Raw genomic sequence first — 17,778 nt, forward strand, 5'->3', positions numbered from 1 at the left:
AACACACCGCGCCCCCCACCCACACACACACACACACACACACACACACACACACACACACACACACACACACATACAATCATTCAGTCCAGTTCACTGCTGTAACAAGCTATGGACAGAGGAAGTGATACTGTTGTATGAACATGTTTGTTTGCGTTTGCTAATGTTTGTTAATGTGTCAGGTATGTAATTCAATACTCACAGATCATGTGGACCCAAGCCTCATTTGTGTTTGCATAATGCATACAAATAAACAACCCATTTTAACCCGTGCCATTTACTCTGGCTTAACAATCACACACTCACTGGATAGAAGAGAAAGAACAAGACAGAAGAGAGCGTGCAACACACACACACACACACACACACACAAATTGGAATGGTTCTATTTTCTGTGACTCCATCTGAACTGCATTCACAGCAGATTGTGTTATATGCAGTTCTGTTATTATGGGCAAACAGCTACAACAATAAAAGCAGCAATGACAGTTCTGTACACTCACTATGAAAAAAGTAAAAAAAAAAAAAAAGACGGTCACACTTTATTTTAAGGTTCAATTCTCACCATTAACAAACCATTAACTATGACTTTTGCCTGAATAAACTCCTAATTTGCTGCTTATTAATAGTTAGTAAGGTAGTTGCTAAATTTAAGCATTGGGCAGGATTAGGGATATGCAGAATATGTGCTTTATAAGTACTAATAAAAAGCCAATATGTTAATAATAAGCATGCTAATAAGCAACTAGTTAATAGTGAGAATTGGTCCCTATACTAAAATGTTACCCACAATAGTTATTGGAAATGAGCAGCTGTTGAGTTATGACAAACCGTGTTGTCACACACACACATTACCAGGCAGTGTCCAGTGACGTCATGGCAGCACTCCACGTGTCCGTGGCATTGACAGAGTTCACACACGCCGTGGTACAGTGTCCCGTTCACCCTGCGGTAGCCCATCGCACACATCTGTGAAAACACACACAATAACTCATATTTAACACATCAACACACATGATACTTCACAAGGATGAGCGTGGTGTTTTGGGCAGGTTTGGCTGAAAGTGCATCAGTGTGTGAGCGTCTGTGCTGCCAGTAATTAATCTGTGCTGTGCTAATTGACGGATCATTGTAGAGCACAGAGTGCTTTGATTTACTAAATGAGGGAGAAGATTTGTTTCAGTCAACTGAAGCACAAGGGAAGTTTATAGAGCCGGCTGATAAATGCCTGTTCAGACAAAGCATGTCAAGTGTGTGTGTGTGTGTGTGTGTGTGTGTGTGTGTGTTCTTATTCAAATTGCCTTGTTTTGTTTCATTAATGTGTTTGAAGTTGCTCTCTTCTTCTTATATTTGAGTGATTGTTCTCAGTGTTTACTTTCTACACAGCTGTCGGCATGGAATCACAATTGACATTTATTTTGAAAATAATTCCATTATTTTTTTATATGCATGCTATTGGTCTTGTTGTGAACAATTCATTCATGCATATTTTTTATATACCTCGTAATCTTTGTAATTAAAATGTCAAAACGTGCTCTTCTTGTGAGACTGCCATTTATTTAAGCCAATGACATTCAGGTGTGCAACACTCACTGTTCACAGTCTAATCAACAACCGATGTTTTAAATTAAGTCCCAAATCCAAATTAAGTCCCGACCCCGTATATATATATATATATTTTTTTTTTCTTCTTTCTAACTCAGCCTTCACATCGGGACGATGCCTAAATGTGCTGTCTAGGTAGGCAGATCACTAGAACTGCTGACTGCAGAGATCTTACACACACATGCTGAATATGAAGTGGATATTGGAAATGACTACAGTGCTAAACATCACATTTGTTTTCCTGCTGTCTTTCAGTGACCCTGCTGACCCCGTCACTCTCAGAGCAGCCCGTCCTTCCCAACACTGAGCCGAGACACACAGGGAACATTTAAAGGGATAATTCATCCCAATACACAATACACATTCTGTCATCATATCCACCCTCCTGTTCTTCTAGACCCTGCATGACTATTGTTCGTCTTCAAAATACAAATGAAGATATTTTTAATTAACAACATTTTTGTTTATCTTCTCAAAGTCCATGCAACCAATACTCTGAGGCTTCAAATCTTCATACAGTCTATATGAAATTCATATGATTTGAGCGGTTTAATTCAAGTACTCCGCAGAGGCATGATCACATTACATGATGAGCAGATTTAATTTAGGCTTTTACACACTACTAGTCAAAAGTTTGAAATAATAAGATTTTGTTTTATGTATATATATTTCTGAAAGAAGTCTCTTCTACTTACCAAAGCTGCATTTATTTAACCCAAAAGCAGCAAAAACAATGAAATATCATTACAATTAAAAATAACAGTGAATATATGTGAAAATGAATATTTGTTCAAATGTAATTTATTTCTGTGATCACAGCTGAATTTTCAGCATCATCACTCCAGTCTTGAGTGTCGCTTGATCCTTTGCAAATCATAATAATATGCTAATAATATTCTGATATTGTAAACGTTACAAAATTATAAACAAATTATTTCTTTAAAAAAAAAAGTAATACTTACCCCAGACTTTAGAATGGTAAAGCATAACAGTTTCCACAAAAATATTGTGCAGCACAACTGTTTTCAACATCGATAATAATCAGAAATGTTTGTTGAGCAGCAAATCAGCATATTATACTGATTTCTGAAGGATCATGTGACACTGAAGACTGAAGTAATGATGCTGAAAATTCAGCTTTGATCACAGAAATCAATTACAGTTTAACAGATATTCCCAGAGAAAACAGCTATATTGAATTGTAGTAATTAGTAAAAAAATACTGTTTTTACTGTATTTTTTATCAAATAAATGCAGCCTTGGTGAGTAGAAGAGACTTCTGTCAAAAACATTTTTTTAATTATTCCAAACCTTGACTTATGGTGTAAAAATTGATCAGCACACACACAGTAAATAAAGGTCATCAAATATTTTCAATGGAAACTCAAGTGTGCTTGATGTGTGACTTGATTGTGGACTGCCTCAGTAGGAAAATCTATTTTTAAATAAAACAAACACATTTTAATTTAAAGAAAACATCTCAGGTTACGTATGTAACCATGGTTCTCTGAGAAGGGAACAAGACACTGCGTCCCTTAGAGGTCGCTTTGGGGAACGCCTTCAGCGTGACCCGTGTCTGAAGCATTCATCTAAAGACGACAATAACGCTGGCCGGCGACAGACTGTGACGTCATCACCCAGAACGACCACAGTATAAAAGGGCGCTGGGAGATCATGTCATCCGCTTCTTTGTCTGAAGCTTATGTCCGAAGCATGGCAAGGCAACCAGAGGAAGCAGTGTCTTGTTCCTTTCTTAGGGAACCATTGGTTACATACGTAACCTGAGACGTACCCTTCTGAGGGAACTTCGAACTGCGTCCTCTAGAGGTCGCTTTGGGGAACGGTATACCCACTCCTCCATGCTGAGGAGAGTGCATGCCAGAAACCACGGCGAGCACTAAGTACCAACTCTATCATACCCTCTATCATACCCATGGGAGTTGCCCCAAGGACGTCTTGATGGCTGTCAGTGACATTATCCCCTTCGGCAAAGGGCCTGAGCTGCATACCCTAAAATAACTTACCTTTTAAGGGCTGGGCTAGGAAGCCCAAGCCTAGGGCAGAGCTCAAGGCTTGGAATCAGAAGAGATTCCTTTAAGAGGATACGGCCAGATCTCTAAAAACCAAACCAGACCCTGGCCTGCCACCCAGGGGGGCTACCGCCGGTTCTGAATAAACCTGCTCAAAGAACTGACTCGACAGATCTTTGGTAGCAACACCCTGAACAGAAATGTATCAACAGAGATACATAAGTTGAGTGGAGCCCAAGGCGAGAACTGGGGCCTAGACCAACTCGGAACGAGGCTGACAACGCGTAACCCTTACCATACAGGATTTTAGAAAGTGTGCAGAAAGCTTAGCGTGCACACTTACCACAATGTGGATTTTAGAAAGTGCACAAAGCTCAGCGTGTGCACTTACCATAGCATAGCATTGATTTAGAAAAACCATTGCTTAAGCCCTACGTGACTGAGGTATGCTCATAAAACTGGATCCGAAGCATCTGCTCACAGATACCCACATAGGTATTGCACGCTTGCAAGAGGCCCTTCAGGGTGAAGGGAGCACAGCTAGCTCACTTAACAAGCAACTCATCAGGGAGGCAGGAGATGGTCCAGCCGCCAGACATGATTGCTATCCGGAGCTAAAAAAACTTCAAAAATAGAAGGGGGACTCGAACGCTCAGATCGAGAGAGGCATGCTCATGAAACCCCCAAGGGCACTGCTAAGCTTGACACACAAGGAGAACGGCTCAACAGGGAGGCGAAGAGAGGCCTAACAACCTGAGGCCGTTACTCAATGAAACTCAAACGAGCAGAGGACTCGATGAGAGAGGTCCACAAATGCTCAGTCGGGAGCGTCAGGCTCAAAGGCAACCCTCTGAGGTGAGGAGAACACTGCCTAGCTTGACCCAAATTGGGGCAGTTTATCAGGGAAGCAGCAAGCAGCCCAACAACCTGATGTCACTGCCACGGAGCTCAAGAGCGGAGGGTTCAACCCCTAGCGAGGAGAGAGAGGAATCCAGCTCGACTGAAGCGACCAATAGCCCAGGGTAGAGGACCTAACTCTCAAGTCGAGAGGAGGACTCACCCAGTTTGCCCAGGACCGGCGAGCTCAAAGGGACCCTCCCGCAGTGAGGGGAGCACAGCCATATCCGGGGAGCAGATAGATCGCAAATGGGACATCAGAAATGGGATCCTGCTAGAAGGCGATCACACATTTCTAAGGGAACAAAAGGTTCCCAACATAAAGGCAACTAACCAAGGAGGCGACAGAGATGGGCCTAACACTTAGTTAGTTGCAAATGGGTTTCTTCGGGAGCAGCGCTCTCGGCTCTCAAGCTGAGGAGGGCCCTACAGAACATACTGGGAGCGACTCATAGCTAACCCTCACAGTGAGGGGAGCACTTCTCAGCTCGACCGGAAGGGGGCGCTAGATTAGAAGGGGTAACCCAGCAGAGCCCAATAAGAGATAGTCCACTGGTGCAGCTGGACATGGTCTCCTGCTTTCTATCTCAATAGAGAGCGTGTGTCCCGTGTATCCAGACCTCGATAGTATCTGAAGAAATAGCGGGACCCAATAACCATTCATGCGTGTAGAGCTTACTGCTCCTCAGAGCAGAAGCATACAAGAGGGGTTTCCACAGAAACACAAATCCCTCTACCTCAGAGAATGCAGTGTACTCAAGACCACTCCGCAGAGGGGCGATTACTGGTTCGACCGCAAGGTCGGTGTGACAGGGAGGACCCGCGGGCCTGACCGTCTATGGAGCGTTGAGCTCCTCAGCACCTCAGCGAGAGGAGCTCTAGCTCAGAGAATGTGCATGATGGTTAAGGAATGACTCAAATCTCGGCAGACCGCTCAGGGTGAGAAATGAGTAGTGCACCCTGGCCAGTAGGATAGGGAGCATGTCACGAAGCATGTACTAGAGTACTAGCCTGTGAGAAGTACCCGCAGATCCTGAGGTTACAGCGTTATACTGGGGACCTGATGCTGGAGGGCTTCTGCAGAAGCTCAGGCTGCGTGTCCAAGCCGAAGATGAGGGCTTTCACCAGCCTGGATCCAGAACCGATGAGTGAAACCATTACTTTAATCGGTCAACAGCAGGAGGTCCTGACTTAGCAGAACAGGTCTGAGTAGCACTGCAAAGAAAGGCTAGTATCGAATACACAAGAACTAGCAGTAGAGTAGATGAAATGGATCGTACTCACCAACCATGGCTCCCGCGCATGACTCAGGCTTATGGATATAGGCTGGAGGCAAAATCAGAAGAGCACTGGGGCGTGAGTCGTGACGTCTTCTGAGCCTGCCTTTGATCCTTAGATCGAGACGGGCCAGGACCCCTTTGATGTTCGGACTCAGACCTGGACCTTCGTGGAATGAAGGATTTAAAGGCAGCCGAGCGCATCTTGGCCTCCTTAAACTTCTCGACCACTGTCTCGATGGAAGTGCCGAAAAGCTCAGAAGGGGAAACTGGCTTATCAAGAAGACCCGATATCCACCAGATTCACCCACAGATGTCTCTCCATAACCACCATGGCACTGCCCTGCTTAGTGGCACGGAGAGCAAGATCTGTTGTGCGACGCAACTCATCAGGGGATAAACCCTGGCCTTTACCCAGGTCTTTCAGCAGATCAGCCTGATAAGCCTGAAGCACCGCCATGCTGTGCAACGAGGTTGCAGCCTGACCTGCTGCCGCGCATGCCCTGCCTTTCAAACGAGATGTATCCTGAAGGGGTTTGGACGGCAGGGAGGGAGCCTTAAGAGAACATGTCTCCCCCATAGAGAGACAGCAGGCCAGCGTCTGTTCAACAGGGGGCATCTTTTCATAACCATTCTCACGCATGCCTCCGTGCCTCAGCAGCAAAGGGTCTCTCTCTTGGCTGTCTCTCTTTCCTCGAAAAGAGAGACAAACGAGAGCGGAGCTTTTCCATAGAAAAAAGCTCACTGTGCACGCCAGCTGCCCCCTCGAGGACATCACGCGCATGCTCTTTGCCCAAACAAAAGACGCAAAAATCATGTGTGTCATCAGGTGTCAAATAACGAGGACACGGATCCACACTTCTTAAATGCCTTACTAGTGCTCGACATGGTAAAAAAGAATAATCGTTTTTACCGAAAAGGCACACTTCAAACAAAACAAAAAAAAGTCCTTGAAGACGAAGAAGATGGTGGTTGCGCCGGGTGATGACGTCACAGGCTGTCACTGGCCAATGTCATTGTCGTGCTTAGATGTATGCTTCAGACACCGGTCATGCTAAAGGCGTTCCCCAAAGCGACCTCTAGAGGACGCAGTTCGAAGTTCCCTTAGAAGGGAACAAATTATTTCTATTATGATTTTAGTTTGTAGTCATTACAATTAGCTTCCCTTTCATGGGAACTTCGAACTGCGTCCTCTAGGGGTCGCTTTGGGGAACGCCTTTAGCATGACCGGTGTCTGAAGCATTGTGTCCTCATTTAGCCGAGTAAATGTGTGTTTGTGATTTGAGCTTTGATTTTTGGTGAAATCCAGAGGCGGACAGTAACTAAGTACATTTACTTGAGTATTGTACTTAAGTACACGTTTTGAGTATCTGTACTTTACTTGAGTATTATTTTTTCTGGGAACTTATTACTTTAATTTCACTACATTTGAAAGACAAATATTGTACTTTTCACTCCACTACATCAGTAATCACTCTTGTAGGGCTACATGAAGCGATTTCCCAGCATTTTTTTTAACACTGATCAGTTCCAAATGTGATATTTATTTACAACAATTCAATAATAAGAAATTAATATTGTGGTATATATTAGACACAATATTGTCTGATTTTGCTAAATTGTGTAAGTGAAAATATTACCTATAAAGCCACAGAAGAACTGTGCGTCTCCTAATAAAACACAAAAGGTGTTGGACTTGAAGCAGCACTGCACAGACTGTTCTGTGTGTGACATCAAAGTACCACGAGAGCGATTAGACAGCATCTAAAAAAATGTTGTTTTGATGTCAAATAAGTCTTGCAGTTTTGCTTTTTTGTTAAATCAGTGTTGCTGTTGTAAAGTTATACAGCTACGGTTGTGTTGCTGGGTTTTAAAGCAGGTTTGATTTTTCTTTCTTTCTTATCACTCTGTATTTACAGGATTTCACTGTCCACTCTGTTCAAATGTGGATGAATGGCTACACATAGATGTGTGCACACACTGTTAGGGCTGTGTGGGATCACTACAATCCTGTTTGTTTGGGGGGGGGGGAGGGGGGGTTAATTTTTTCCCCCATAGGTTTTTAACATTCTAAAAGCTCTTTATTCCAAAGATACTACAAGCTAGTCAGTGTATTCAGCAGGTGTAATGTATTGTAAGTTGCTTCAGAAGTATTGCAAGTATTACATACAACAATAAAATAGTGCATTGACATAAAAAAAGGAAATTTACTTTTGTACTTTTAAAAGCAAGTACTTCTGTACTTTTACTTATGTAAAAATCTGTCTTTACAACTTTTACTTGTAATGGAGTAATATTTGACAAGCAGTATCTGTACTTTCACTCAAGTAATGGAGTTGAGTACTTTGTCCGCCTCTGGTGATGTTACAGGGTGGGTTTATCCTGCGGTTGAGATGATCACAGTCTCATTCTGTCTCTTGGCCAGTGGGACCTGCTCACATCAGCATAAAAATCTGCTCGCTCAGAAATCAATAACCACTGCAGCTTTAATAGAGGAGACACTTATGCAGAGAGAAAGCATATCCCAGAGATTCAACACAGTCAGCCACCCCTGCGCGCACGCACGCACACGCACACACACACACACACACACACACACACACAAACACACAAACACACACACACACACACACACACACACTCACACACACACAAACACACACACACACACACACACGCGCGTGCCCTGAAACAAACTAGATATTCATCCCATTGATCAGGGTCTGTCTCAGGAGGAGCATGAGGAACACCTGACAGTAAAGTGCAGTTATTTCAGACTGTCAGTGCATCGGTCCACTGGGACGCTGTTTAAAACACACCGACCGGCTTCAATTAACACCTCTGGGCAACAGCAGTGTCTGGATTTGCTAGTTTACCAGGTGGAACCCTTGAAGACAGAGTCCTGTTTGAGGTTGTTAGAAGCAGATAAACGCTTAATCTGTATAGTATAGTCCACTTCGTTTATATCTGTGAAATAATCCATATTCATTTTGGATGAACAGAAATTTTAAAACACATTTTTTGCTAATAGAGTGCTGTATGATGTATTTTTGGAGGCCAAAACCCGGACATGAGTTGAATTATAGTGCTTCTGGTTCCATCATGCTAAAAGTCAATGGGTTTTTGGTTAAATGCCTGAAATAGCCATAGTAAATAAATAAATATACTTAAATGTAGTGCTGGGCGGTATACCGGTTCATACCGAATACCAGTGTTTATTTTTGTTATGATATGATAAATGTATTTGAAATATATTTATTTCATGCTAAGGATACTACAAATATATTTACATATTTATGTACTTAATAAAAATATTCTGCAATTGTACTTTCAGTCTGCTAAATTAAAACTACTAATTTTATGTTTAATGCAGTTTAATTGTGGGGAAGTAGAGCTGAAGTCCATCAAAAGATATACTGAAGTATGTTTGATTCTGCTAAAGTGAAACTATTGCAAGTATACTTCAGGTGCACTTTAAATATCTTGCATTTAAAGACTGATATTATTCAAAGATCATACAATCTTCATCAATAGTGACATTAAAACACATGTTGGACTTGCCATTAGGAAATGTGCGCTGGGCACAAGTAGCACTCCAAATAAAGTTTAATTATCATTTTTATATCAGTAAGTCTCGAGCGATGCGTCAGTAAATATGTTAATAGATTTTAACTATACTTAGTATGAAATAAATGGATTTTAAATATAGTACTTTTTTACTAGGGAGATCAGTGGAGAACACAAGCGCAATATATTTTCACATTAATATATATTTTCTACAATATAAAATACATCAGTAATAACCTCTTGTGATTTTTAAAAAGCTTTTACTTGTCTTGAAAAAGGCAGTTGATAACAAGTGTCTAAATGGCACTACAGAGGTTGTCAGAGACATTAAAATTGACAAAGAACAGGAAAACTCATCTATTCACTTGCCTCGTTGTGTTTATAATCATGCTCTTGAAAAGCATTCTACTGTACTTTTCAAAAATAGATAGAGCTGTTAAAGTCATGCAACTGCAGTGTATTTTGTTTATATCCTATGCTTAGCTTTTTACTTTTGACGATTGTATTTAGGCATCAAAATTCATAAAAGTTGTGTTCATCTGTGAAGCTTATCATTACGAGCAAAACCTGTAAGAATCATAAACGTTTGTTGGTTACAGAGCTCATTTTCGGCAATAATCGAAAAAGCCAATGGAAAAATCCTATTGTTTTTTTGTAGAGGGAACCAGGCTGATGCCAACATATAGGTTGACCTACAAATATACTGTGCTCTAATGCACTACAATGTTTGCGTTACTCCCTAAAAAGTAATTACATTTCTTAGTTACTTTTTATGGAAAGTAATGCGTTATGTTACTTTTGCGTTACTTTTTAAATCTGGGCAGGGCTTGCTTGTTTGTTTTTAATATAAAACAGTCTGTCTTCTTTTACAAATGTAAAAGCCCTTTCACACCAAAAGTGAAATGAATACTCCTCAGGCTGAAGGAAATGTAAATTCACGTCTGTACAGTAGAGGGCGCAACTAAAAAATAATTACATGAAGAATATGACGCAGGAGAAGAAAGTTCAACACTTTCAGCAATAACAAAAATCAAACACAAATGTGTCATTTTTGCTTAGTATGGTTGAATTGTATCATCAAACATCAGCAGCAAAGACATTGGTTAATAAAATGGGATTAAATACATAAATGATATTTGTCTTATTTAACATATTTAATTATTGCATGTTCGTGTAATATTCTGAGTTTGCATTTGACTGTTTTTATTTACTTTGAAGAATACTGAATCTGTTTTTGTGCGGGTGAGATGAGTAAACACATGTTCGTATTTAGTCTAGAACTGCAGTAAGATCATGTTCACACACAATGCTCTGCACTGACTCCTGATTTCTCTCAACATGGCAACACGAGAGCTGTTAGTCAAGACATAGAAAAACAACTTAGCTGGCATTATGTATTTGAACAATTAACTCAGATGTTTCCTTCTAAATTAAAAGTAATGCGTTACTTTACTAGTTACTTGGGAAAAGTAATCTGATCACGTAACTCACGTTACTTGTAATGCGTTACCCCCAACACTGACTACAATCACTAGCTATGTTCCCATCCACCTATTTTTATGTGCATTTTGGATTATCGCATTAAAAAATGCTGGATGGAAACGCCAAGATGAGCAAAAATTCTAAAACTGTTGAGAACACACAATTGAGTAGGATAAACTTTTTATCCGATAAGAAAAAATGTGCATAAACTATGATGGAAACACATACAATTCCGAATAAATTCCACCATGCGCATTGAAAAAGTCATGTGACTTTGCGCTATGAGACGGGTTAACTTGACAAACCAGCGGACTGATCTCGCTTACAGCATCTATATGTTGTTTTGGTCGTTCTGAAATGCCTGAGGAAAGTCTGTCATCAAAGCATTTCTATATAGTCTTACACGACTGCGTTCCAAACAGCAGCTATCCACCTCTAAAAGCAATGACCGCATTTATTGTGTTACGTCTGCTCTCTCTGAGGCGCAAGTCATTTATTACATATGAAAATTACATTCAGTGGCTTCTCCTAGTTTATCCTAGTTCTTAGAGATATTCAGTGCCAGTTTATCAGGAAGTGACGATTTTGTTCTCTTTGACTCGTTGGATGGAAACGGTGCTTTATTCGCAAATGTGTTATGCGATAATCCAGTTTTGCGCATAAGTTAAATTCGCATCTTTGGATGGAAACATAGCTTCAGAGAAGGGTCTAAATTCTCCCGTGTCAATATAGTCTTACACGACTGCGTTCCAAACAGCAGCTATCCACCTCTAAAAGCAATGACCGCATTTATTGTGTTACGTCTGCTCTCTCTGAGGCGCAAGTCATTTATTACATATGAAAATTACATTCAGTGGCTTCTCCTAGTTTATCCTAGTTCTTAGAGATATTCAGTGCCAGTTTATCAGGAAGTGACGATTTTGTTCTCTTTGACTCGTTGGATGGAAACGGTGCTTTATTCGCAAATGTGTTATGCGATAATCCAGTTTTGCGCATAAGTTAAATTCGCATCTTTGGATGGAAACATAGCTTCAGAGAAGGGTCTAAATTCTCCCGTGTCAGACATAAGAGCATCTCCTGTCCGTTTTTACCTTGTTATATGTAGCTTTGTTTTTCTGGCTTACCTCACAGGAAGTGCCGTCATATCCGGGAGGACACTGGCACACCTCCACAGCGCGGGCCTTAACGCCGCTGCCAGAGCCTTCAGCAGCCACACTCATGCTCACGCGACCCAACCTGAGACAGACACACAGAGAGAGAGGATATCACTGCACAGGATACTGCTATAGGGCTGTCAGTTGATTACAATGCTTAATTGTGATTAATCGTATAATTCGGTTAATAGCTAAAGAGTTAATAACAGGCTTGGTTTAATAATTAGGTCCAGCAGTTTGTGGGAATTCATGCCTATTCTTACAAACCTATTCTATATTACTCAAACTGCATCAAAACACATGCTGAAATACAAACACACCATGATAAGATAATATAATGATATAATGCAGAGGTTTCCTGACACAACAGCGCTCTGCTGGTGTTCACATTAACATTTCTACTGTATGTGATATTTCTCTTGTTGAGCTCTAGAAGATTATATTTAACCATATAAAGAGTACAAATGACTTGACTGTAGTTAAACGTCTAGGTTTGAGTGTAAATAAATAAACTGTGTGTGTGTGGCTCTGATTGCTTTTAATCTACTCTGAAACATCAAATGAGTTTAAAATCTGATTGTAAAAAACAGAAAAGAATGAACCAGTTATCACAGATAAATGCATTAACGGTGTTAAATATTTGATTAATTGCATGTGTTACCTTTGTCAGCCCTAATGCTTATACCAATCTATGGTCTATAGCTGGGGTTCCATTCAACTTTCTAAATCATTCCCAGAAAAAGTCTGAAACATCTTGACTTTACTTCTTTATTGAAAACCTTGCCGTGCTTATTAAAGAATAAATTATGCATAAAAGTTCAAAAATAAAAATAAATAAACTTTAGATATCAGTCTGCATATGTGATAGACATTGGTCATGATCATCTTTGGTATCTCTTTGAATGCATCTTTCATGAAACATATCCATATTGAACAAAGCACATACAGAAGACCGGAAACAATGTGAAACAATTTTATGCATAACCCCTGTTGAAAGTAAAGTATTCAGTGACTGTTATGAAGGATGGATGCTGAAACCCTTGTGAATAACGTCAAATCTCAGGTTCACAGTCAAACGCCTCAAACAAGTCTAAGAGAGATGATTTATCCAGTATTGTTTTTTATGGTAAAACAGATGCAATATTAGATTTGATCAAAACAGATGTCTGTGACTCTAATAAATCAAATGCTACATCAAACCCTAAACTTTGCTGTTGTCATGACAAACCGTTTGCATCTTGTCTTCTGTCAGCTGTGTATGAGAATAAACAAGCAGCAGACATATTAAGGCAAATAGTGCTTTATATGTAAATATCCAGTGAGATTTTTGTCTGACAACAGCCAAGTGCTCCCACACAGAGATTTGATCTGATCGTCATCAGTCTGTCTGGAATCATGACGTGAAGAAACAGAACAAACTGAGACAGACTCAATCCAGAAGAACAACGTCTCCGAGACGCTTCAAGAAACCTTCTTGCAAAGCTACAGTGCTGTTAAAAGTTTTAGGCACTTGTGTAAAAATGCTGTAAAATGAGGATGCTGTCAAAAATAATGCCATAAATAGATTTTCTTTATCAATGAACTTCTATTAACTAAATTAAATCAACATTTGGTGTGAGCATGCTTTGCGTTTAAAGCAGCTTTTGCCCTCGGTGCACTTGAGCAGAGTTTCTCAGGAGGTTTCTCGAAGCGTCTTAGAGACGTTCTCCACAGTTCTTCTGGATTGAGTCTGTCTCAGTTTGTTCTGTTTCTTCATGTCATGAATCCAGACAGACTGATGATGATCAGATCAGATCTCTGTGTGGGAGCACAAAAATCTCACTGGATTATTACAATTAATAGCAAAATGAATGTTTGGAAATGTAAACTGATATTTCCTACTGACACACTACAGCAAAAATTGAATTAACTGACTTAAAACCATTTTTTAACTGGTGAAAATACTAGTGTTCTAATCATTTGGCCACCACTGTATATATACATTTTAAATATGTTGCATGCATGTTGCAGCAGCTTCCGTGTTGCCTTCACAGTCTACAGACAAATGAAGAAAATGTTCAGAATTCCAATTTATGATAAATTATTTGAATTCTGGATGGAACCAATCTGTGCTCTGGCTCTGGATCACAGTCCACTAAATCCTGACCTGTGGTTTGAGTGTGTGTGTGTGTGTGTGTGTGTGTGTGTGTGTGTGCCTGCGACGCTGCAGTGCACCTGTAGATGGCGCTGTGTTCCTGAGTGTAGGAGGCCCGGAGCAGCAGACGCTGGATGTTGTTGAGGACGCTGTGGAAGTCTCTCTTACTGACAGCCTGATGCTGAAAGCTCTCTGGCAGGAGATCTATCCTGCGCTCAGCTGTGGAGAACGGATACACCGCGACCCCAGAGCTGCTGTCAATCAACCTCAGCCCGCCGCCCTGAAGAGAGAGAAACACATCAACCTTCCTCCTGTCCGTCATCACATCAGGAGCAAAACTGCTGTCGTTCAGGAAATTACACACTGGCTAAGCAACAGCAGCAGTTATGTGTGCGTCTTTACTGAGCTGTGTACTTAGCTTTACAATTTGTCCCCATAATTGAGCTAGTAACAAAACCTCTCTTCCAAGACATGTAGTATAATAATTATAATCAGCTTTATATACAAGACGTCTTTGGTATGTTCTCAAACAAAGTGACTGTGTAAGTGTGGGTTTAGTTTGTTTAATCTGACCCCACATATGAACTAATATGACAAAACCTCATCTCCATTTGCAAAAACAATTCATTTATAATATAATGATTTATAATGAGCATTTTTATCAGGCTCCTATGAAAATAACATTGGACATTTTTGAAATTAAGGCATTCAATAACTGACCAATAACCTTTTATTTGCCATTAAAATGAAATTACTGAACCTAAACACAGGCCACTGATAAAAATGCTTATTTAAAAGAAAAATCTCAGACAAACTTTGTGCAGATTGTGCATCTGAATTCTACACACACACACACACACACACACACACATATATATATATATACAGTATTATGCTTTTTCTAAAAACACCGTTAATTTATTTTTTTTATTTTTTTTGTTTGTTTGTTTACGGTTAGTCAATATAATTATCTTTACATAAAAAGAGTAAAAAGTGGTTTGTCTTCATTTAGGTAGCTCAGTACAGTGTGTGTGTGTGTGTGTGTGTGTGTGTGTGTGTGAGTGTGTGTGTGTGTGTGTGTGTGTGTGTGTGTGTGTGTGTGTGTGGAGAATAAGGTGATTTATAAAGAGGCATGTGATGTGCATATAAAGGATAAGATATATTGTTTTGATGGAAGGAGGAATATTTTCAGGAAATTATGTTTAATAAATGGTGAAGAATTGTGTGAGTGTGTGTGTGTATGTGTGTTATGTGTATGCATGCATTGATGCAATAACAGGTAACCCATATATCTCCGCTCTGACATTGTGAGCAGACTCATCATAGAGCATTATGGGATACGATTCATTCGGCTCATTTATTTACCACCACCACACAGACTGCTGGGAAAATCAGGCTATATTGACATGCACTAGCACAAACACACACTCACACACACACTCACCACTAGAAGATTGAGGATTTATGGGAGCTGGACTCTCTATTTACACAGAGTTAATGAGGTATGCACATGCAAAACAGGGCTTAACGAACAATAATTACCTGTCATACACACATGAGCACGGCAGCACACACACACACACACGTAAACACACACACATACAAACACAGACACACACACACACACACACACACACACACACACACACACATTACACTAACATCTTTCCGATCTACAAAGGACGGAAGATTATCACAATGTCAGCAAAGCAACTTAAAGTGTCTCTCTCTCTTTCACACACACACTCACACACAGGTTTATTGCATGCAGTAAAATAACAAGACAGGATTTCCCAGAGGAAAATCTCAGGAGCTCAGGAGACCTAATGGAGTTTTTTAGAGGTTTTTCTAAAATAAAAATAGACACAAGTGAGACAATTGCTGAAAAACAGCATAATTAGCAATACAAAAATATGGGCAACTTTTTATTTTATTTTATATTTAGTTATTTGTTTTTCCTGCTGGTCACCATATGTTTATTAGATGTATTTGCTATCTATATTTAGAATTATAATTAATATTTGAACCAGTATTAGTGTCATTAATATACTATTGTGAATTTGTTAATATTTTGAATTAGATTGTATTTCTATATTCTGTTTTCACTTGAATTTTTTGTAATTTTGGTGTTTTTGTCATATTATTAAATGTCTATTTAATTTTTATGACCTTTTTTATTAGTTTTTTTATTTTAGTATACTAAATAACTAAATTCAACTAAATAAAATAAGAAATGTTGCCCTGCATCTAGCTGAAATAAAATAAGTTTATTATTTTATTTTAGGTATGTTTTTTTGGTTACACTTTACTTGAAGGGGTGTGCATAAGACTGACATGACACCTTCATAATCATGACATGACACCTACATAATTATGACATGACACATGTCATGAATATGAAGGTTTTTTTTATGCATGTTTATGACAACTGTCATTAAGTGTCATTCGCTCAGTTATGTCATTTTTAATGCAAATATGACATTATTTGACCTAACCCTACCCCTACCCTTACCCCTAACCATAGCCCATAACAAAGACATCTCAAACAATGTCATCTTTGCATTAAAAATTACATAACTGAGCGAATGACACTTAATGACAGTTGTCATAAACATGCATAAAAACCCTTCATATTCATGACATGTGTCATGTCATGATTATGTAGGTGTCATGTCATGATTATGAAGGTGTCATGTCAGTCTTATGCACACCCCTTCAAGTAAAGCGTTACCGTTTTTTTTCATTTCAAATAAATATTTTTTCATGGTTTCAGTTTTAGTTAAATATATACACTGAACAAAATTCTAAAAGCAACACTTTTGTTTTTGCCCCAATTTTTCATGAGCTGAACTCAAAGATCTAAGACTTTTTCTATGTACACAAAAGGCCTATTTCTCTCAAATATTGTTCACAAATCTGCCTAAATCTGTGTTAGTGAGCACTTCTCCTTTGCCGAGATAATCCATCCACCTCACAGGTGTGGCATATCAAGATGCTGATTAGACAGCATGATTATTGCACAGGTGTGCCTTAGGCTGGCCACAATAAAAGCCCACTCTAAAATGTGCAGTTTTATCACACAGCACAATGCCACAGACAGTGTTCCAACTATACCGTGGACTTTGGGGGAGCCCACTTGTTTTTTTTTTATAACGGGGGGGAGGGGGTTGTGCGCTTGCGCGTGCCTCAAAAGAGAACTTACAATGACTTACAAAGATACATAACAGCTACAAGTGTATGCACTACTTGCTTTATGCAAGCACTATATAGGATAAATCACTATACAGGATTTACCTTATTATACTTTATCGACACGAATTGATAGGTGAAACAACAAACAGCCACCCACAAATAGTCTATAAACAAAGCATCAGGCTGTCTGAGTTCACATGAACAACGGTTAAAGTTACTAGTCGTCAGGCTACAGAAGTATACCATAATTCCTGCACAAACTTGCAGTTTTTTGCACAAACTGTCAGAAACCATCTCAGGGAAGCTCATTTGCATGCTCGTAGTCCTCATCGGGGTCTCAACCTGACTGCAGTTTGTCGTCGTAACCGACTTGAGTGGGCAAATGCTCATATTCGATGGCGTCTAGCACTTTGGAGAGGTGTTCTCTTCACGGATGAATC

General features: G+C 39.8%; 1 protein-coding gene across 1 annotated transcript in view; it reads right to left on the reverse strand.

The window, feature by feature from the left end:
- LOC107554145 (laminin subunit alpha-2-like) overlaps window positions 1–17,778 on the reverse strand; it is a 268,279-nt gene that overhangs the window by 119,362 nt on the left and 131,139 nt on the right. The window contains 3 exon segments of the mRNA XM_016236572.1: window positions 856–969; window positions 11,983–12,094; window positions 14,227–14,426. Coding sequence (XP_016092058.1) covers window positions 856–969; window positions 11,983–12,094; window positions 14,227–14,426 — 426 coding nt within the window.

The sequence above is a fragment of the Sinocyclocheilus grahami genome, unplaced genomic scaffold, assembly GCF_001515645.1.
Source record: "Sinocyclocheilus grahami isolate Dianchi unplaced genomic scaffold, SAMN03320097.WGS_v1.1 scaffold492.1, whole genome shotgun sequence".
Taxonomy (NCBI): Eukaryota; Metazoa; Chordata; class Actinopteri; order Cypriniformes; family Cyprinidae; genus Sinocyclocheilus; species Sinocyclocheilus grahami.